This window comes from Equus caballus, unplaced genomic scaffold (genome assembly GCF_041296265.1).
Source record: "Equus caballus isolate H_3958 breed thoroughbred unplaced genomic scaffold, TB-T2T haplotype2-0000437, whole genome shotgun sequence".
Lineage (NCBI taxonomy): Eukaryota > Metazoa > Chordata > Mammalia > Perissodactyla > Equidae > Equus > Equus caballus.
This window is the reverse complement of record NW_027222394.1, coordinates 2297000-2320144: the sequence shown is the minus strand read 5'-3', so window position 1 is coordinate 2320144 and position 23145 is coordinate 2297000. Positions and strand designations below refer to the sequence as shown.

Below are 23145 nucleotides of genomic sequence, written 5' to 3'. Positions count from 1 at the left end.
TGGAGGGCCCGGGCTGCTGTGCCCAGCGGGGACACGGAGCGGCGTCCAGGGACGCCGGGGGAACGGGCGAGCCCGGCCCGGGAGAGAGCAGCAGAGCGCGGCCGGACTCCGCCGGGCTCGGCTCTGGGCAGGCAGGCGCGGCTGGCCGACGCCTCCCCGGACGGCGGCCCAGCAGCCGTGCGCGCTCCCCGCGCGCGCGCGCGCCGCCGCCCAGAGGCTCCCTGGCCGCTGCCCCGCCCCCCCCCCCCCTCAGGCGGTGGACTGCTGACAGGGACAGGGACACCCTCCTGGGAGAACTCCTGGGGCCCCGCCCACACGCTCGCTCTCGGGGAACTGCAGCCTCCTCGGGTCTGACTGCAATGCCACACCCGAAACCATGCAACGTCTAGAAGAAAACATAGGCAGTATGCCCTTTGACAGCAGTCTTAGCAGCCTACTTTCAAGTACCATGTCTGACTGGGCAATGGAAACAAAGTACAAAATCAACAAACGGGACTACATCAAAGTGAAAAAAAAATCTTCTGCACGGCAAAGGAAACCATCCACAAAACCAAAACACAACCTAACAACTGGGAGAAGATACTTGCAAACCATATATCGGATAAGGGGTTTATATCCAAAACACAGAAAGAACTCCGACAGCTCAACAACAACAAAAAATCAACAACCCGATTAAAAAGACGGGCAAAAGATCTGAGCAGTGACTTCTCCAAAGAAGGTATACGGGTGGCCAACAGGCATATGGAAAGGGGCTCAACATCATTAGCGATCAGAGGAAGGCAAATCAAAACTACAAGGAGAGGTCACCTTCCTCTGGTCAGAATGGCTCTAATTAACAAGACAGGAGACAAGTGTCGGAGAGGATGTGGAGAGAAGGGAACTCTCCTACACTGCTGGTGGGAGTGCAGACTGGTGCAGCCACCATGGAAAGCCGTATGGAGTATCCTCAGAAAACTAAGAATACATCTACCATATGTATGATCCAGCTAGCCCACTGCTGGGTATTTATCCAAAGAACTGGAAAACACCAATGCAGAAAGACACGTGCACCCCTAGGTTCACTGCAGCATTATTCACAACAGCCAAAACTTGGAAGCAACCTAGGTGCCCATCAAGGGAAGTATGGACAGAGAAGATGTGGTGTGTATACACAATGGAATGCTACTCGGCCCTAAGAAACGATGAGATCCGGCCATTTGTGACAACGCGGATGGACCTTGAGGGTATTATGCGAAGTGAAATAAATCAGAGGGAGAAAGTCAAACACCGTGTGATCTCACTCATGAGTACATGATAAAAACAATGACGAACACGCACAGAGCAACGGAGATTGGATTGGTGGTTACCGTAGGGGGAGCGGGGGAGGGGAGAGAGCCAAAGGGGCGACGAGGCTCACATGTGAGGTGACGGACTATAATTAGTTTTTGGGCGGTGAACACGACGTAATCTACACAGAATTCGAAATGTATTACAACGTACCTCTGGAAAGCTACGTGATGTTAGAATCCACTGTCACTGCAATAAAGTAAAATAAAATAAAATAAAACAAAATAAAATAAAGAAGTGTAGGAGCCTCAAGAGGCTAACAGGCTTTTGCAAAGTTATTCTAGGGATTTTTACGGCTTGGCTCAGGGCGGCAGACACCAGCCTGAGACACAGCTGTGACATAGCCACGAACTTCAACTCGACTATATTCCGACTGGAGGGAAGTCAAAACTACTGTAATCATAATTTATTGAAGGCTTCGCTTTGTGCCAGATCCTGCGCCGACTGCTTTGCACCAACTGTCTCGTTTAATCCTCACATCCAAAAGGTAGGTTACCGTTATTCTCCCCATTGTAAAGGTGAGGAGAGGAGGCGGAAGCAGAAAGATGGCAACCTGCCTGGAATTCACAGAAGGATTCTCTAGGTAATGACGTGACTTTTGGACAAGACTTAAAGGTTTAACACATGACAGTGAAGACGCAGATCCCAGTATCACAGAACGTGAAAAACACTGAGTCCTGCCAAATGGATTAAAACACTAACTATGGATCCTCACAATCTCTTGGCCTGTTTTTTCAGGTGAGGGAAAACCCAGTGTGAAAAACCGTTTGGGAACCTTGTATAGGCTCTCAGTGAACTGTAATTTTAATTTTCAACCTGGCAATAAAGCAGTAGACATCAAATTTCTCTTTCTTTCTGCTTTCTGAGGAATTAACTGCTTTTGTAATTCAGCCACTGTGCATACCTTCCTTGATTTCCCCTCCTTTCCATATGCTCCTCCATGTATTTAACAAATGTACATGAATTCTGTGTTGTTTTTTATTAGTGTGATGGCAACAATCAGAAGATTTTTGAATATCATCTTACTTTGAAGTTTAGCCTGGAAGCCACCACTTCTCCCGTTGGTGTAAGTATGGGAACATTTTCGCAAATAATTCCATGATCCACATCAATAACTTCTCCTATAAGTTAAGGAACGACTTAAGTTACAAAAGCTATCACACGTTATTCTTAACTACGTAAATAACTTAAAGTATAATGCAACATAGATAAATTCGTTATAAAGATAATTCACAGTAACAAATCAGAAAACCAAGTGAAATATAGATATCTATATCTAAAGAAAAGTTTAACGTAAATTTGGACATTTTGACACATCTACTTGGAAAATCTTTCTCAGAAACATTACTTACCAATAACCTAATGTCAACATCGTAATGAGAGCAAAGCTAAACTCTATCTGATATAACCCAGCCATACTCTTTACAACTACTTGTTTCTCTAAATTAACCTTTCTTACAGAAAAAACACGGTGCCCCAGAAAGGGAATTAAGACATTTATATATAATTTTTAAAAATATGATAACCAAATAAGTTTAAAAACATAGGATGATGACGAACAATATGACATTAGTTCTAATTCTGTTATTTGATTTTTAAAAGCAAACAATTCATTCTGCCATATGTGCAGTTTCCAAAAATAATTCTAGAAATTTTGTTCTAAATAAAGGTAACAATTTTTTTTTAATGGTAATGTTAGTCACCACTCCTCACACTGCAATACTAAGTTTAGGAATAACTATTTAAATAAATAAATGTTGGTTTCTTTTATCTGTTAAAGACTAGCTTCTAAAAAACTTTAGTTCTGTTGATAAACACTTAAATACAGGAAAAATACAAAAACATTTGAGTCTAATACCTTTGATTTCCAACGTATCACTGAGGGATAATTCTATGTTAGCTCCATTCTTGCTATGGTTTTCAGACTCTTGCATGCCAGCAGTTCTCTTATAAATGCCTCTTTTCACTTCATCAAAGACCCAAAACATATTGTACACTCGAGCAGTATAGCCTGCTAATTCAGTGATCTAAAACCAACACAGAGAAATAAAATAGAGTTAATATACTCAAGACAGACTTAAAAAAATACGCAATCATATAAGCTTTTTGATTTAATATTAAAGATCCTATTTTATTATACATGAAAAATAAATAACATATCTGATAACTAAAACAAGTAACGGTAAAAAGTTTATCAAGAGAGCAACATAGCAACGTGTCAATGTAAGTTTGATTGGGATTATAAAACACATAAAAAATTATTCATTCAAGTCACGGTTAAAAACGAAATGTAAAGATTTCAGAATATTAGTGAGACTTAAAAATCTTTGGTCAAGGGGCTGGCCCCACGGCCAAGTGGTTAAGTTTTCACGCTCCACTTCAGCGGCCCAGGGTTTTGCCGGTTTGGATCCTGGGTGCAGACCTAGCACCGCTCATCAAGTCGTGCTGAGGTAGCATCGCACATAGCAGAACCAGAAGGACCCACAACTAGAATATACACTGTGTACTGGGGGGCTTTGGAGAGAAGGGAAAAAAAAGATTGGCAGCAGATGTTGGCTCAGGTACCGATCTTAAAAAAAACAAATCTTTTGGGGCCAGCCCCGGGGCCGAGTGGTTAAGTTTGTACGCTCTGCTTCAGCGGCCTAGGGTTCACCAGTTGGAATCCTGGGCACAGACACGGCACTGCTCATGAAGCCATGCTGAGGCAGCGTTCCGCATAGCACAACTAGAAGGACCCACAACTGAAAATACACAACTATGTACGGGGGGCTTTGGGCAGAAAAAGGAAAAAATAAAATCTTCATAAATAAATAAATCTTTAGTCAAATTTCTGATTTGACTCGTTCAAATGACAGATTTCATTTCCAGAAAATTAGAAATTTTGTGAAAAGCTTAAGTTCATTCAATGAAATTATGATCCTTTATTTTGATATCTTTTTTCAATTTAAAATAGGTTTTAAATAGAAGAAAAATACATATTTTTCTTATTAGAAATGAATGTTTCTGAGTCAAATTGATTGTCAAAATTCCTAAGCTTGGCAGAGAAAATATCCCTCCTAGAGGATACCAAAATTGGGAGTGAGCTCAATGTAAATCTTCAACTCCTTTTCAGTCCAAATTCCACAATTCAGCTTCTTTTCAAGCCAAACATGATTTATATGCCCAAAGAAAAACATTAAATATGACTGTTTTCTAGGTGAGATTAAAGATAAGATGAGATAAATCTCTGCTTTAGTCCATAAGGCTCAATAGAGTGGTACCTTGCTCCTATCCTGCCAGTGATCCAATTTAGGCTGAATCTCCTGCTGTTTTTCTATTAAAAGAACACCTTGTTGTCAGGGTACTGTGAAAGGTGACTCATCTCCTGTCAAGACCATCTTTCTCAGTGAAAAGGAAAGCACAAAACCAATCCCTTACAGAAATGTTTACTAGGAAACTGGAACCAGTAAGCAAGGCAGGTCACTAGTAAATGTCTCTTAAACAATAAATTGTGGAATAATACAACAATGCTGACATTTGTGTAAGATTTTTGTGTGTGCAAAACAAGCAGTAAAAGAGTGCATATTACTGTCAAAAGCTTTCTACCGTGTTTCTACTGTGTGAGAGGTCTGTAGCTGGATTAGTATCGCATTTCTATATGTTAATGTTATAGCTATTTAAAGGGTAATTTCTCAAATGTTATCCACAAAAATCTCCTGAGTTCTCAAGCAGAGGAAAACAGAGCTAAGGATTAACAAAATATGGATTCAAAAGAAACCTGGCTAAATATATTTGCATAAAAAAATAAAAAGTCCAAAACCAAATGTAGAGGTCAATTAAAGAAAAGCAGGAGGCAAGGAGTTAGTAGACCAGGAGTCAGGGTGGAGTGGGCCAAGAGTGTCTGAAAAAACCTGAGAATGTGACTGTGGACAAATTACTTTGGGATATAAGACAGGGGGTTTGCCCTTGAACTCTAACTCTAAAAAGGACCCTTGCTCCCTCTGGAGCTAGCAGAGAATGCATGATGCTTTCATGTGCTGTCATAGCAGCAATAAGATTCTTTAGAAGTGAACATTCTGTGATTCAAAGCACAGTCAGCCAAAATAAAGCAAAATGCAATCAGTTTTTGTGTCGGAGACAATGTAGAAAAACTAATTGATATTCTTTCTGTGACTTAGATACCAAAGTATTTTAATGTGAGACGGCCAAAATTTTGATTTGTCATTTAATTTTAATAAGTAATTTATTAATCAAAAAACCTATCCTCAAAACTGTGTCTTCAGATTATCAAAATTACTATTTGAAAAATTTTTTAAAATTGAGTTGGTTTGGTACGTGGCCCTAAACAACTGGTTTTACTTTTATTTTTTTAACCCAATTCAAGAAATCAGTTGTTGAATGAGACTGAAAAGTTTTGTGGGTAAATCACAAACTTTGTAACTCTTTTATATGGCTTATTCGAGGCTTATTTAATAGGCAGCTAAATTTATAAAGATGCTCTGGCAATTTATATTGATACAAAAGCCACAAGAGTAAGTAATAGTGAGAATGTCTGTCCATGGGAATATTATGTAACATCTGAACTGAATAAAATGATTTCCAGTCTTAACACTGTGATATTTGCAGGTCATTACCATTCTTTCAGCAAGTATTTATTGACCACGTACAACATTCCAAGCATTAAAATGGATATTAAGAATGTAAAGCTGAGTAAGACAGTTCCTGCTTTCCACTCAGGGCCTGGTGCAGGGGATAGTCAATTACAATGTGGTAAAGCACCAGGTGTACTGTGAACACAGAGAAGGTAGAGCCAGACTCTGCAACGAAGGCGGAAAGAAGGTGGAATCACAAGAGGGTTTTAGAGGTGGTTGGTGAGGCTTGACTTGTCAGGAAGGATGAGTAAAAGTTTGCAAGGTATATAAGTAATATTATTGGCTAACATTTAGTGACTGCTTAATATGTATTGTTTTAAACATTCTACATGTATTAACTCACAACAACCCTACAAAGTCAATGCTATCATTATCCTTATCTCACAGATGATGAAACAGACACAGACAGGTTAAGGAATTTGAGTAAGTTCATATAATTTGTAAATACTGGAGCAAGAATTTAAATTTAGGCACTCTGGCTCCAGAATCCACACCTAGGGGTGTGGTTTTTTTTTTTAATTAAAAACAAATACATCATACTATAGACAGAAAAAGAGGAGTTATAATTGAAAGTGTAAAAATTAAAGGGTATTAGCAGCAATATACTTGGGAGGGCTGCCTTACTCTTAGCAATGTTTGGTAGAGAAAAATGTTTCCAAAATACTAAGTATATCTTGTAATTTACATTTTGCTTGATTTTCATATATCTTATTTTAATCAAATTGATGATGAGAAATGCAAGTACCTCTTTGTATGAAGACATAATCCTTTCAATAGCATCAGCTCCAGAGGCCAATAAAGTTCGAGCAGTAGTAAAGGCTTCTGTCCGTTCACTAACCATAGCTTGTTTGGGGCCATCCTCTAGATCTAAAAGCAAACTACAAAACTATTGAGTTTTTTCAAGTAACTAAATGTTTTATTTTATACAGATGAAATTATGGCCAAAACAACCACATGTAAATTTTTCATTAGTACCAGCAATTTCTTAGAAATTTAATGAATTATTGAAAATACAATATTTGTACGAGATTTTATTTAAAGCTTTCTTTTGTTTCATTATTTTTTTAGAAGGAGACTTGGAACAAAAGTAAGTCTATAGGAATTATGACTATTTTCACTTAGCATTCTTTTAACTTTTTCCAAATTCAACTCCCTGCCCTTATTACAGCTAGGCAATCAAATACTATGGATTTGGTCAATAAAATACTACTAATAGGAATACAAGCAAATATTTCTAGTGTAGTTCCTTTAATAGAAATGCAAGTTAGCTGACCCTCATAATCCAGCCTCTGTCTACCTGTTTCAACCAACCCTCACTCTACAGTCTAGCGGCAGCCCAAACATGCAACACTCTATTTATCCTCTGCTATTTGCATACATGATTTCTTCTGACTTCAATATACTTCTCTTCCTTCTTTGTCTAGCTCTTTCTTCAAGAGTTAACTCTTTAGTAAAGGTTTCCCTGGAAACTTTTGCTGGCCTTTCCAATGGACTTTAAGTTTCTTAAGGGTCAAGAATGTGTGTTTTATTCTTTATTCCTAGTACTCAGCAGAGTCTCCAGCACATAGTACTCCTTAATGTGTATTGAATGGATGCATGGATGCATGGATGGGATGGATAGATGAATGAACATCCTAAATTACTGTCAATGCAGAATTACGGTTAAGAGGAGTCAGACTAGGTTTGAATCCAGGCTTTACTACTTATTGGCAGGTAGTAAGGTAAGTAGAACTTGCCACTTATCCTCTCCATGCCTATTTTCTCATTTGTAAATGAGGGAGACAATAATACTATCTCAAACAATTCTATCTCAAAGAGTTGTTTTAAGGTGAAATACAAATGAAGTGTTAGTCTAATCTATGGCCTATAATAAGTTCTCTAAATGTTAGCTGTTATTATTTTCTCTAGTTATTATCGCATATCTATTTAATTTAGTCTCATTCTTCAAAATTGTTCTCTCCAAGTCATTATTTTAATCTTTCCAACAATTTGAGTCTCTATCTGGCCCGTCTATAGATTATTTCCAAAGTTCTAAATTAAATGCTGAAAATTAATGAAGAAATTAGAGTGATATAGATAGTCATAGTCTAACTTTGATATTTATTGTTCTCTGACTTATCTCAGTGCAAAGGTTTTTTTTCTCCATATCAGTGCAAATATTTAACTTATGCCCTATTATGACTACCAGATAATTTCATATTTACTTGCTCACAGACAGCTCAGCTGGGTTTGAAAGAGATCCACGCATAATATAAGGTAAAATGCACTCAGCAGATATTTACTGAACACCTAGATATGCAAGAAATTAGGCAAGGTGCTATAGGACATGCAAGGATAAATGTGATTTTCAGACTCTTTCCTTAGGGAGCCTACAATTTGGTAGGAGAGAGAAGATAAGTTCCCAAATAACTATGCAGGGCAGCCTATGAAGAGAGTTAATGGGAGGTGTTTAGAGGAGGCAAAGATCATTTCTTGCTGCAAGAGACAGGAAATGCTTCATGGAGGAGTAGACTGTGAGTGAGGCCTTGAAGACCACATATAATTTCAATAGATCATAAGTATAGTATAAGCAACAGGACAGAGAAGGGAAACTTCAAGCAATGCCAACTGAATGATAAACAGCTTGATCAAGTTACAGCATGGGTTGGTGTCAGGCACTGATTTCACCCGAGTATGAGAATCACCATGAGTTCATGGGGCCCTTTTACAATAGTCTAGGGGCCACCCGGTGGCCGAGTGGTTAAGTTCCTGAGCTCCACTTTGGCAGCCCAGGGTTTCGCTGGTTGGGATCCTGGGCGCGGACACGGCACCGCTCAGCAGGCCACGCTGAGGTGGTGTCCCACATAGCACAGCCAGAGTCACTCACAACTAGAATATACAACTATGTACTGGGGGGTTTTGCGGAGGAGAAGAAGAAGAAGGAAAAAAAGAAGATCGGCAACAGTTGTTAGCTCAGGTGCCAATCTTTAAAAAAAAAAAAGAGGACAAATAGTCAAATGTGGTTCCTCCTAGCCCTACTATTGTCACTGCTCTAGAGGACTCCTGTTAGCCCCCTTGAAGTGAGTGAGTTTCCCTGAGGAATGAAAAAAGAAAGGCTTTGAGTGCTGGTATAAGTGAGGAGTGAAAAATGTGATTGAATAAATAGACTGGAAACAGAATGTAGATATTCTTACATTTAAATGCGTGACAAAATTTAGATAGACACAAAAAAATTACCGAAAGATTCTCAGCAAGCTACCAAAATAGTGAATTGCTGAATCAGTTAAAGCACTAAGAATAGTTTTGGCTCATAGAGAATCTGGCTGGTGATCTAAAATAATCATGGGATTTTATGAATTTGGGTTAAAAGCGGTTTAAATAGTAGCTTTTACTGACAGTCTCTGTTAAGAAGTAAAAACACTAGCACAGATGAACTGGTGTTTGACATGGCATGGTACTTTCCACGTCGCTTTAGCAGATTAATGCCTATTGGGTTTTCTTCGTGCTTTTAGCAACAAAATTACAAATAGCTCTGGACAGATTTCATTTGACTTTTATTCTACGGATTGTTCTTTGGAAAGTACTGTGAGAGCAGTGCCAGTAGTATTTTGCCATGCTCACAACAGCCAACTGCATAGCCTCTGTGAGAAGGGTACATTCCTCAGTGTCAGAGATATAAATTCATGACCTAAAGCACTCACCTATTTTGTATCCCAGATCAACACATTTTATCTTCCTCACCAAATATTTTGAATACGTTGTCAAAAGTGCCTCACTTAAGGATTTAATATTTAACATTATATCTTCTCATTTTACTGCTATTTTCAGCTCTGCTAATAAAAGGATATATTGAAACACGGTCACATCTGTTGCTATTTCACTGAAAAGGTGAGAAAGGATTTAAAGCTAAGGTTATGTAATACATTTGTCAAAACCCATAGAACTGTATAATACAAAGAGTGAATCCTAATGTAAACTATGGACTTCAGTTACTAATGTATAAATATTGGTTCATCAGTTATAACAAAGGTATCACATTAATACAAGATGTAAATAACAAGGGAAATTATGGGAGGAGGGGAAATTTGGAAACTGAACACTTTCTGCTCAATTTTTCTGTAAACCTAAAACTATTCTAAAGAAAATTGTCTATTAATTTTTTAAAAATTAAAAAAGCAGGCTACCCTTCTGTACTTTTTTCTTTGGACTTACAATCTGAGTTTATTTCTTGTCATTTATGTTTTATCTTTGCCACCTTGACAAATCTCAATCTTACCCTACCTCATACCATATATAAACATCAATTCTAACTGATGATCTTAATGTGAAATGAAAAACCAATAAATTTCTAGAAGATAAAATAGGAGAGGGCCGGCCCAGTGGTGCAGCGGTTAAGTTGGCACGTTCTGCTTCTCGATGGCCTGGGGTTCGCTGGCTCAGATCCCGGGTACAGACATGGCAGCGCATGGCAAACGCCATGCTGTGGTAGGCGTCCCATGTATAAAGTAGAGGAAGGTGGGCATGGATGTTAGCTCAGGGCTAGTCTTCCTCAGAAAAAAAAAGAGGAGGATTGGCAGTAGTTAGCTCAGGGCTAATCTTCCTCAAAAAAAAAAAAAAAATAGGAGAATAACTCTATGACCTTGGGTGACACAAATATTTCTTAAACAGGACAAAAAAAGCACTAACAACAAAGAAAATGATTGATAAATTGAACTATATTAAAATTATGAACTTCTCTTAGACACTTAAGAGACTGAAAAGGCAAGAATAGAGTGGGAAAAGAGATTTGAGTGTGTGTGTGTGTGTCTGTGTGTGTATCTGACAAACTACTCATTACAGAATACACAAGAGCTTTACAAATGAACAAGCAAAAACCAGATAAGCCAGTTTAAAAATGAAGAAAAAACTTATCGGTACTTCATAAAAAAGGCTATCCAAGTAGCCAATAAACAAATGAAAAGTGCTTAACCTCCTCAGTCATCAGAGAAATGCAAATTAAGACTACAATGAAGCACGCTTATACACTCATAAGAATGCCTAAAAGGAAAAAGACTCACATCAAACATTGACAAAGATGTGGAGCAACTAAAACTCTCATACGTACTGCATGATACTATTTATATAAGGCTCAAAACCCAGCAAATACTAATGAATGATCGGTAAAATGCCTGCCTTTGCTGTGGCATGGGGGCAGGGGCAGGAGGAAGTGGGGATGGGGGTAGGAGGCTGAAGATGAGGATAAGACTGGGAAGGGGTTTCTGGGATGGGAGCTTCTAGGATGAAGGTAAGGTTCTGTTTCTTCTCAGTGGTGCTTACGTGTATGGGTTGACTTTGTGACAGTTCACTGAGTGGTACACTAATGATTGTGCCGTTGTGGGCATGTATGTTATACTTTAAAAATTATAGCTCCTGACACGAATAGCTAATTACAGCTACAAAGTATGTCTTTGATATGTACTGATAATTACTGTGACAATAATTGGTCAACAAGAGAGTAGTCATATGTAAACTGACCCAAATACAAAATTATATTTCAACAATTTGGCATTTGAATATGAGACATACTCCTGCAGCAGGAGCTATGGAGATCATCTTGTTGGAAGTACATTTTAGGAATAAAATATCACCCATGTTATGAGGGTTATGGTAGAGTTCAGTTCCATTCCTAAGAGTGCTTTCAGTTGCTACTTCTGATGTGCCACCTCACGTTAGCAGATCACCAACATGTGGACGCTACTGGCAGTGCTAGTGGCTTAGGTGCACTGTTCACTGCCTGTCAGGTGTCTGTGATAAGGTCCGGCAGAAGGGACCTATAAGTAGCTTTCCCTGGCCTTGCCCAGAACTGCTTTTGATATGAAGAGAAGAAAAGTGGCCTATAATATTAAAAAATTGAGATACAGCTCCCAGGTAACTATTTTCTTGACATAATTTCAGTCTTTCTCTTAATACAAAGCAAAGAAAGGGGTAATGTCCTCTAAGAAAATATAACAGAAACTATATATAATTAACTATTTCAATGCCTCTATTTCAAGCATTAGCTCCCACGATTGCTTGGTCTCAAACTAAGTTAAGTCCCTTATAGACTAAGTTCCAATATAGCTAAATGGAGGTAGCGTGATGAAGGTAAGAAAAGTAACACACTAGGAATCACATAATGTCTTCTATCCTTAGTGCTTCCACTAACCATCTGTGTGCCCTGAGGCAAATCTGGGGCTCCAGACTGGATGACCTCTAAGCTCCTCGTCTGAGTGAAAATGGCATGATTCCACATGCAATTTTGTAATGTGAACTTGAATATAAACATAATCCTGTCCTAACCATAAGATTTCACTTGAAGTTGTAGGTGGGTGGTATAACAAATCTACTACAAAACTATTTTTCTTTTCTCCTCCAAAAAAACTATGCAGGCTCTTCCTCCTATCTGCACTTTTACCTCTGACTTCCTAATCACTTTTAAATATCTTGCTCTCTTAACAACAATAATCGTGCCAGCAAATGTCTATTGAGCATTTTCGATGAAGCAGGCATTGTTCTAAGTTTTACACATGTACTCTTCTTTAATCCTCCTAACAACCCTGCTATAATTTCTCCCATTTCAGAAATGAGGAAATTGAAGCACAAGAAGGTTAAATGACTTGCCCATAGTCATAGCCTAGTAAGCAAAAGAGTAAGCATTTGAACCCAGGCAATCTGATGCCAGAGCCCACATGGTAAGAATAGAATAAATATTAACAATGATCCACCTAAATTCTTACTACTTGCTGAGAACTGTTTCAAAGCACATTAAATACATTATATACAATTTCATAATTCTGTAAGATATATATTACTATACCTATGGTTAAGAGAGGAAAACTGAGGCATATAAAGTTTATGCAAATTTCTCAAGGATGGATAACTACTAAATAGCTGAGTCAAGATCTGAACAGTGGCCTGCTTCTTTATTGTATTGTCTTTTTTTCCTCTATCCTACTTTTTCTCCCTTTTCTCTTTGCCATTCTTCTCTCATTCACCCACTTTTTCCACCTATTTTTGCTTTAAAATATACAGTATCATGTATTTAATTCATCTCTAACATAAGGGACAACTCAGGGCATAAGTGTAAATTAAGACTGAAGATTAGATTAGAATATATGATATGTAATTCCAAGACCTAAAGCCTCAAAGATATATCATTATTTAGAAAAAATAATTTTGTATGAGTAAAACGCTAACAATATTTTCATGTGTTAAATCATTGTAGGTCAAATGTCTTTAGTAAATACGTACAAACATTATAAGCGTATATATAGTAACATTAGAAATTACAGAAGATATTGAAGCACCTTCTCATAATAATGCTGTCATACGAATTTATTTTTTTCTTCTATGACATTCTTATACTGCTTCTCTTTGTATAAAATCCTCTTTTGAAAAGACGCTTTAAGAATTACTTTATTTTACTTGCATCACTGTGATTATAATAATTTCAATGTGAAATTTTAATGTTGTTTCTTTAATTTAATATGATATTTTCAGGATTTATTTTTAAATATCTTATTACATCACCCATAGAAATAAGATTGTTAGATTCTTTGCATACACTGTTTACTTCTTACTGGTCTCTGTGGGGTTAATTTGTCACCATTAATAGCTGCATTTTCTCTGCTCTATGTTGAATACTCTGGGGTTTTGTAATAAGACCCGTGCTTCCAAGGACTAAGAGAACTACACCATGATCTTGTCATTGGTGTTGTCTCTATACGTTATATACGAACCTTTTAAAACATCCATATACTTAGATCCACTATGAATATCTGATAATTTTGTTGTGTCTTACTAAAACTAATCTCAAGACCATAAATTTTTGTGTCATTTTTTTCTCCAATACTTTTTTGAAAAAGCAATTTATTTTATCTTATAATGAAAGGATTATGTCTAAAAATACTATTACTAACAACACCTTATTCAATATAAACTTTTTAAATGATTTTTTGAAAAATAAAACTTTGAAAACATAAAAATAGATAAAATTCAGTTTCCCAGTGGTCTAAACACAGTATTAGACAGTTGAGTTGTGGAGTATATTTGGTATATCTACAGTCTTATCACATGGGATTGACAAATTCCAATTTACTAAAATGAACAATTTTAGGTTAAGAATGACTCAAATTTGACAAGTTTTTTTGTAATAATTGGTTAAAGCATTGAAGCACTGTTTCAAAATATTAAAGTATAGGGTAATTCTTTTACTTGTTTTTATTAGATGACTTCAAACAAATAACTTAATTCTTAATTCTACACCAAAAATAGCCGTAAAATAGTGTGAATTCTGTTACCTTATTCTCAGTGTTGCCTTTTGTTTCCTAGGTAATAATTGTCACTCTATATCAAGAACGTCAAGAGCATGCTCTGTACTTTATAAACATTATTCTGTTAAATCCTCCCAACAGTCCTCTGAAGTAGCCTTTCCAATTCTCCTTTTACAGATGAGGAAATGGAGGTTCAGAGTTTAATTAACATGACTGAGAGGATACAGGCAGGAAGAGGGAAAGCCAAGAGTTGAGCTAAGCTCTGTCTTACTACAAAGCCCATGCTTTTATTTAGTTACTTCAACACTAAGGCCAATTTTGACCAAGTGGTTTTTAAAGAGAAGGGGGAACGTTTTATTTTGGAGGAAGAGCAGAAAATGCTGCTACTTTAATTAACTCCCCTTTGTCTCTGCCCATTAAGACCCAAACTCCCATCTCAAGTATTACAGAACGTTTTAATATTGTTCTTGTTGTCCTTATCTTTCTTAGTTATCCCAAAGATGAAAAATGTTGGTAAAAACCACTGGGGTGGTGATAGCTAGAATTAGACAGGGGCAGCTTGACAACCCCTACCCCCACAATGCCACCAAATCATGCTACATAGGAGGTTTATCTATGTTACCTACAAGTAGAGGAGATCTCCTTCCATGGTGTGAAGCACTTCCTAAAACAATATTCCTAGTTGCCTAATGTAGTCAACCAACTCTTCAAATCACAAAACAGGGCAGATCCAGTTATAGAATATTTATAGACTAAATACATGGGATGTGCAGAACTGAAGTTTAAAACACATGGAGAGAACTTACACTGCTTTTCAAGATATTAATTTGAAATATCTCACAACTGGAAAGGACTTTTGAGCCACTTATCTCCTTTCACACTGCAGGTATTATTATTGGATGTTGCAAAGTCTGCCTTTGTTTCTGACCATTAATGACCACAGAAAAATGGCTACATATTCAGTTTCACTCACACAAAACCAGCAGTGACACCTTCAAGAGAAATAATCCTAAACATATATTGAAGATTAAGCATAAATGTCATTACCACCATCTGCAAAGCCAGTTGCAGTGATAATAGGTACAGCCACCATAATCAGTCCACTGCTGCTCCAAACATACTTCATCAAGAACTGCTCTATCATGATGCACCACAAACGTTTGGATAAAATGAGGTTCATCTGATCGGCTAAAGCTTTGTAACTTTTCTGGAGTTGCTTCATTTCCACCTATAGAGGGAAAAAGAGGCAAGAACCCAGCATGAGTTATAAAAGTAAATACTGTATGTCTGAAGGCTTTCTTTAAAGATAGGTACACATTATTTTGTTTTACTTAGTATAGTATGATCTATGATTCTAACAACTAAAAAATACAGATTAATATAAGAATGAGTCATTATTATTTAATTTGGTCACACCTATATTATTGAAAAAAACCCATGATACTTAGTAAATATAAAGTACATGTCAGTGATTTATAATTTTTATTTCAAAATTACATGCATGAGGTTAAAATTAAACGATATTCTATAAGACATGAGTAAACAATGTTAGAACTTTATCCTTCTTGATCACACCAAAAATATTTGAAAATAAACACATGACACACATATGTGTAATTAGATTCCATTTTCGAACTAACTCAATTTGCTGGATTTTGTCTTAAATGCCGGAAGCCTACAGCATGGTATAATTTAAATCACTGAGTTCAATGATTCAAGAAGAATCACAAGTCAATATGACTAATACAACATATAAGGACAATTTTCAAGGGGGAGTAGAAGTCCTAAATTTGCTTTAAATTTTCTTCTTCAGATTCCTACTACTGTAAACGTTTGTCTTGATAACTAATGATGCTTCAAAAAGTAAATAATTCTGCTTGGGAATTAAAATACCATTTCAACTTAAGAATACCTGAATATTTCATTTGTACTAAGTCATTTGTATTAAGATTTCAGATGCATCACCTTAAAAAATTTGGTCGTATTTAATATTCTGAGGTTACTTCAATGCTCTGGAAGTTTATGTAATTAGGCTAACTATTTTAGGGATCTGCTTAATGTCGAAAATCTTTAGTATTCAGAAATAACGTTCTGAAATTCCTTTTCTCCTCCTCATTTCTTCTCTAATCTTAGCTTTTCTCTCAAAGCCAGACAAAATTTCATTTCACTGCCTCTTTTTATTTGTGTCAAACATGGTGCTGAACATTAACTAAGAGTTGGAAATGCCATTTGTGAGACACACTCTCCTGCACTTCTTAGGACTGAGGACCCTCCATTGCTGACCAGGCATGCAAAATTGTTAAACTTGTCTTTCATGTAAAAGGACAGGGTCTTTTTTCCTCTTAAAAACAAAGGGCCCTCAATAGTAACACCAAGAGAATACCATCCTAAATTTTCCATCTCAATGGACATGTGTTTACTCAGTTTCCAAACACATTTTCTTCTAATGTTCTACAACCAATTAGGATTTAAGTTTTAAGAAAATGCTTCAGAGATAATTCTGAGCATGTTTGGGTAACTGAGGCTAAGTAGACTGAGTGCTGAAAATTTTATTCTCATGAAACTTTAGAAAAGTTTGCACTCTATAATTCTTTAACAACTTGTGAGTAAAAAGGGTAAGGAAGCATACATTCTAGTACAGGTTTAGATGTCATCGGAGTCTAAAACGCTAAAGAAGTGGGTCCATCAACAGTACAACAGATGGTATCTAGCACTGCAGTGGCAGCTCGAACAGTCTCACATTTCACCCATCATCTTAATTTCTATCTTACCTTATGTCCTCTGTAAAAGGCAATTTCTTCAACCTTGGCTATAATTCTGGAGTGCACATACTGCAAACAGCTTTTTCTATGAGCTTCTTCAGCCACCAATTTACCAAATTTGGGAGAGCAGGCTTTCAACACTGTAGCAGTGGCATATACCACAAGCCCTGCTAATAGGGTGGGCCCAATTGGGCTAGCTCCTCTGGATGTAGCAGTCTGGATGAGCGTATAGGAGGTCAGGATTACATCTAAAATAGGTTTGGTCAGATTAGAATACAAGTGAGCCACAGATTGGGAGAACATCATAATATCCTCAGTAAGAGACTGGTCAGGGTTTGCCAGCCTCCCATCCATATTGATCACCTTATAATAAGTCTGATTTGTAAAATAGGTTTCACAGGCATGGTCTACTAGGCGAGTTCTGAAGGCCAAAGCCAGTTTGCACTCCAGGTACCTTATCGCACTGTTCACAGAGGCAGCAGGGATGGCAATCATAAGCCACTTGAGTAATTTGATGATGAAAGCCAGTTTGCACTCCAGGTACCTTATCGCACTGTTCACAGAGGCAGCAGGGATGGCAATCATAAGCCACTTGAGTAATTTGATGATGAAAGCCAGTTTGCACTCCAGGTACCTTATCACACTGTTCACAGAGGCAGCAGGGATGGCAATCATAAGCCACTTGATTAATATGATGATGAAAGCCCGAGGCTTCTTTTCCACAATGCTTTTCACGATTTGTCCATCCAGACCAGCCACATAGATAGACAGAAATGTTCTCGAGATCAGAGCCACCGAGTGGAGGCAGAGCCACCCTGTTTCAGTGGCCACAAGTTTTGGAAAGAGAATTTTCCGAAGTTCTAGTAGCTGTTTGAAAAAATCTGCATTCACTCCAGGCGAAGAATTTTTACAAGTGGTCTCGGTGCAATGCAGTATTTCTCTGTTCTCTGCAGTCGGGTAAGCTGCTTCTTTTCTCTTCCTGTGGCCAGATTGCTTTAAACGCCTGCTAATGATGGGATAGAGGGTTTTCAGAGCATATGCCGCAGCCACCAGGCAGGCAGCCCTTTTAGCAGCGCTAGATCTGGTCCATTTCATTAGATCAGCTGCTGCATTTAGCATATGTGTCATTTTCCCAATTACCCAAACCGGCTTCAAAAAGAATTGGTTTTAAAAGATCATGATCCACCAGAATCCCCAGCAAATGTTTCAGAAAGTCCTACAGGGTTCCATAGTCCGCAGCATTTCTTCTCTTCTTTTCTTAAATTTTGCTTTTGTTTTTTTCAATTTTGTTCTGCTGTGACAGGTGCAGAGGAGCTCAGACTCCACTGCACCTACTGAGGATGATTCCCTCAGAAGCTCAAGCTGCACTAAGCTGCCCCAAGCTCCTCCCTCACAGGCCCCTCATTGGCTGTGAGGATGGTGGGACCTTGGAATCCTCGCCGCTTCCCTTTGAACCTTGAAAATGAGGAGAAAGCAAAGCGAATTACATCCTTAGGCAGGAGTCCAAAGAGTTAAATGTCTATTTTGGGAAAGGTCGAATCAGGGCAGCTGCGGGCGACAAAACCTGCCCCAGCTACTGAGCATGCTCAGCGTCACTTAGAAACGCACAGAAGTTTCAGAATATACATCACTCCTCTAAGGTTTTAGTAGATACCACAAGGGGAAGAGCAGAAAGAAAAGGAAATTTCCAAGCGCTATAAAACGAGATGAGGCAGAAGGAGCTAGGGAGATGAGGGAGGAGGGGCAAGAGGACCAACATGAAATGAATGTGAAAAGGATATGGAATGAATGTGAAAGGGTATGGACTGAATCTGAAAGGGAGAGAGAGGAAAGAGACAAGCGGGAGGGACACTGGAGAAAGCAAACTATCAAATACTTAGATCTGTTTTTCAGTCCCATTTTATTTTATTTTTTCTGCCTGTGTTTCTCATGAAGTCCCAGAATCTATCAGACAAGTCGTAATTGAGGGCATATTTTGTAAATAAATAGGAGAGAAGTCTTCTGCATTATAGAAAATAGTTCTTTGCTATATCTCCATCTCTATGTTTACTTGTCCTTACAATAAAAATCTTCCAGCCCCACAACTGCTATTTTTAGCAATGGAGATCTGATGCACTGGTATTTATTTACAAGGTGACTATTGAATAAAAAAGAGCAGTGTTTCACTTCTACCACCCTCTTGCGTCCTTTAGATAGTTGTTACTTGGAGGTGTGTGACTTTATAACCTAAAGTTAACCATTTGGGAATCCAACTGGAGTTAGATGGTGGAAATAGCTTCTCTGGGACCTTTTTTGAGAGTTCTTTGTCTTTTGCAAACTTTTGTTTTGCTTGTTTTGTTTAGGCTTAGAGATAATCTATTGGCTACTTCCCACTTTGGTTATTTGATTCAAACAAAGAGTGTTAAAAAAATTTTCCCTACATCCCTAATAGAGGACTTAAACTGCTAAACAGTCAAGCAAAATTCTGCATACTTTTAAATATGTAAAATGTTTAGGTAAGGATGAGTGTGTTTTCGAATATGCAAAAGCATTTTTGCTTCCCCACACCCACCCCCCCCCCCCCCCCACAACATACATACACATTTCTAGTCAACTGGAAGCCTGGGAAGATATGCATTAAATTAGAACAGAGGTTGGCAAATTATAACCCAACCAGTGGGCCAAATTTGGCCTGCCACCTATTTTTTTATGGCCCTTGAGATAAGAACAGTTTTTACATTTTAAAATGGTTGAAAACACATCACAAGAATAATAATATTTTGTGGTGCATGAAAATTACATGAAATTTTTATTTCAGTGTCCATAAATAAAGTTTTATTGGAACACAGCCACACCCATTTATTTATTTACTTATTTTCTATGGCTTGCAAGCCACAGAGCCAGAGCTGGATAGATGAAACAGAGCCTAAAATATTCACTATCTGGCCCTCTTCAGAAGAAGTTTGCCAACCCTTGTGCTAGAATATAAAACCTGTTTCAGTGTTGAATGATCTTCATTATTCAGTTTACTGTGAATAAAGAACTATTCTCCTTTTCATAAGTAACAATAGCCTTAAACTTTTAAAACTCCTTTCCCATGTACCTATATGAATTTCAAGAATCATCACAGGTCTCTTTTCATTTGTTTGCATTCAATTCAGCAGACTGACTAATACATGAGTGGCAAATTCATGCAAATTTCTTTTATAGCTGACCATATTAGCAGCACAATCTATCATTCATTCCATTGAGACTTTCTAAGTCTGTATGTAGAGATCATAGTGTTATAGTGGTTATTTTCAAAATCTTTTATTCCTAATCTCACGTTTCTCACGTGTCAAAGTAAGGATCTCTTACCCTTATAAACTTTAATTCTTTATGTCACATCTCCTGACTGTGATAAGACAGGTGGAGGGCCAGGGTAAACTTAGCTGGGGGTGATAGGAGGATGTTCAGCCAGGCAGAACACTTACACAGAGGGTTACGCCGGTCAGCAAGCAGCTGGCAGTCGAGGCAAGTGGCCTGCATCACTGGCATAGGACAGCCACATCAGGGGAGGAGCAGGGCAGTGGGAAATCTAGAAGCAAAGAAGGTTAGAGATCAAATCAGGCCTGCACTTAGTTGTAGGTAGGTCAGTTTATCAACTGATAATGAAGCTAGGGTATAGGAACAAGCTTTTATTGGCTTGTGTGAAAGACTTGTTAGAATGAGGAAAATAATCAAGATAGAAAGACAGAAATTTGGTTACCGGAATTGTGGTGCAGGGAAGGTTGGAGGCCAGTTACTAGAACTGGGGAAAAGGTTAATGTGAGATTTGACCTAATGATGAGCCACTTAAGTACAGATGTAACTATCACCATTTTAATTCCACTCCCACCCTTCACTCTACCCTACCCCCAAGAGTCAGGGTTGGTCCTAGCATCTGAGACCAAGCTCAAGACTTCAGGCAAGGCAGAGGAAGAATTCAAGATGATAGGAAAACAGATACATAATTCCAGTTGGAAATATATGGTATTTAAGTAAGAAACTAAGAATGTCAAGATACTTCTTTCATTTTTTATATTGCCATGCAATTAAAGCAGAAAGAATGCTAATTTAGTTTGAATTTCAAACTAGGTGAGAAAAAAAGAGTGAAAAAAAGTCACTTGTTACTATAGTAAACATAATTCAGCCTAATTTCCACTCAATCTTCTCAACTTTACATGTGTTTATATGGGAAAGCATTAAAATTTTTCTTAAGAGAGGAGAAATAATCTTAAAAAAAGATCTTGAAAATGAATGAAAGTTAAAAAATAAGCAATAATTATCAAATTACTCTGTTCTCAAGTGTGATACTCTCAATGTCAGTGTCACAGTGGACATTACCAACAACCATGGAAGAGCAGGATTAAATAGACTTTATATATATATTAGAGACTATATATATACACATATATTAGGAAAACTACATGCTTTCTAAACAGTAAAACATCAGAAATAAATTTTTATAATAAAGAGACCTACATATATAAGTATATGAATAAAAATGTATAATGTAGATAATATGTATTATGTGTTTAGATAGTAAATCACCAGAGAGTAAATAATTTTTAGCAGTAAAGACAAATTAAGGTTTAAGATTTGGGATGCATTTCCTTCTCAGCAAATGCTAGGTAGTATTTTATCTGTGCTGTATTCCTTTCTTGAACTGTTTCCTGACCCGAGATTACCTAATTGCCCTACTGGCCCTAAAATAGCACAGCATTTGACTCATTATCTACCAGTCATGCTAGCCTTATTCATGTGAGCCACAAACACAATGAAGATGAGATCTTAGGTCAATATTTCATCTGTTACAAATAACCACCTAATAACTGGTTCATAATGAAATGTCTTTTGCTGTGAAGGAAAACCCAGCAAATATCTTGTCTGAGGATGTATCTCATAGATTAATCTTTCCTTAGCCTAATTTACCACTTCCACTGCCTCTCTGTGACTGGAAGGAAAGCAGTGACTCTAGTCAGAGAGAAGACACGGTTCTATCCAGCTCCCACTTCTTGACTCTTCTCAACAGATTGGTCAACCTGTCCTTTATGTCTCTACCTATAGAATATATTTTAAAAGGTCAGTCAATCCTCTATAAAATTATTTTCCCCTTCTAGTTAATTTAGTTAATTTGTACCTGTTTCAAAATGTTGAAAGTAGGAAAGGCTAACGCACTGGGCCATTGCTTCTGACTCGACTGTATGGTTTAGTTACTGAAAAACGATGAGCTACTCCATGACGAAGACTAATTTGTTCTGAAATGCTATACTCACTTGGTTTAATTCAAACCAATGATAGATATACTTTGGTGAATTTTTGTGACAAAAATCAGTATTTCTATGATTAAACGATGTCTACCAGGGCACATAATCCTATTTTAGGCAACTATATTTTAGGCACTATTTCCCAATGAGTTAACAGAAAATGTATCATATTTGAAAATGAGAGGTTGCCCAGATTAAAAATCTGGAAAACAATCATGACAATTGGGGAAAAAAAACCATTTTGTGCATTTGTTTGGTACAGGAGATTTCTAGTTTCTAACCAAAATATCATAGAACAGTGTGTAAGATAAACATTTTGTGAGGATATACAAACATAACACAGAAACGATCACTAAAATCCAACTTTCGTTTTGAGATTTTTTTCGGTAAGGTGTTTAAAGTCTTTGGGTCTTTACAGCTAAACCCAGTTTTGATCAAGCTCTCTAAGAAACCCACAAAATGGTAAGTTACTACAGCGCAATATTTCTAATAAACAACTGTGTACTGAATATTGAAACTGCACGTGAAAGATATTTAAAGGATTTGGATGTGGAGTGATGTGGGAATGGAAACATCATCTTGAGGATTACGGATCCATATCTTTGTTCTTGCCTTCTTTTTCTCCCCTCAGTCTGTTCTTTGACCTAAAAAGAAAAAGGCTGAGACCTACACCAAAGTAAATAAAACTATGGTGGGGGTGGTTTGAAACACTAACCCTGCGGCCACAGCCCGACACTTGATTTCTTGAGGGTTCCTTCGCCCGACCGGTTGAAACTGCTGTGTTCTTCCTCCTTCGGACGCGCTGCTTTCCCACGGCGTCCCCTGCGGCCCTATCAGGACAGCGTCGCCGCAGAAACCGCAGAGGCTGCCGGGAGACGCGGAAGGAGCC

At 37.7% G+C, this 23145-nt stretch overlaps 1 protein-coding gene across 1 annotated transcript; it reads right to left on the bottom strand.

The window, feature by feature from the left end:
• Nucleotides 1–370: 370 nt before the first annotated feature.
• Nucleotides 371–23116, bottom strand: LOC138915129 (ATP-binding cassette sub-family D member 2-like). The gene is made up of 9 exons (XM_070259480.1): nt 22972–23116; nt 20442–20545; nt 16999–18444; nt 15275–15455; nt 6703–6824; nt 3185–3353; nt 2353–2447; nt 1480–1515; nt 371–385 (listed from the first exon to the last, which is right to left on the bottom strand). The coding sequence occupies exons 3-8, from the start codon at nt 18115–18117 to the stop codon at nt 1513–1515; spliced, it is 1689 nt and encodes a 562-aa protein (XP_070115581.1). The 5' UTR covers nt 18118–18444; nt 20442–20545; nt 22972–23116; the 3' UTR covers nt 371–385; nt 1480–1512.
• Between the last annotated feature and the right edge of the window lie 29 nt (nt 23117–23145).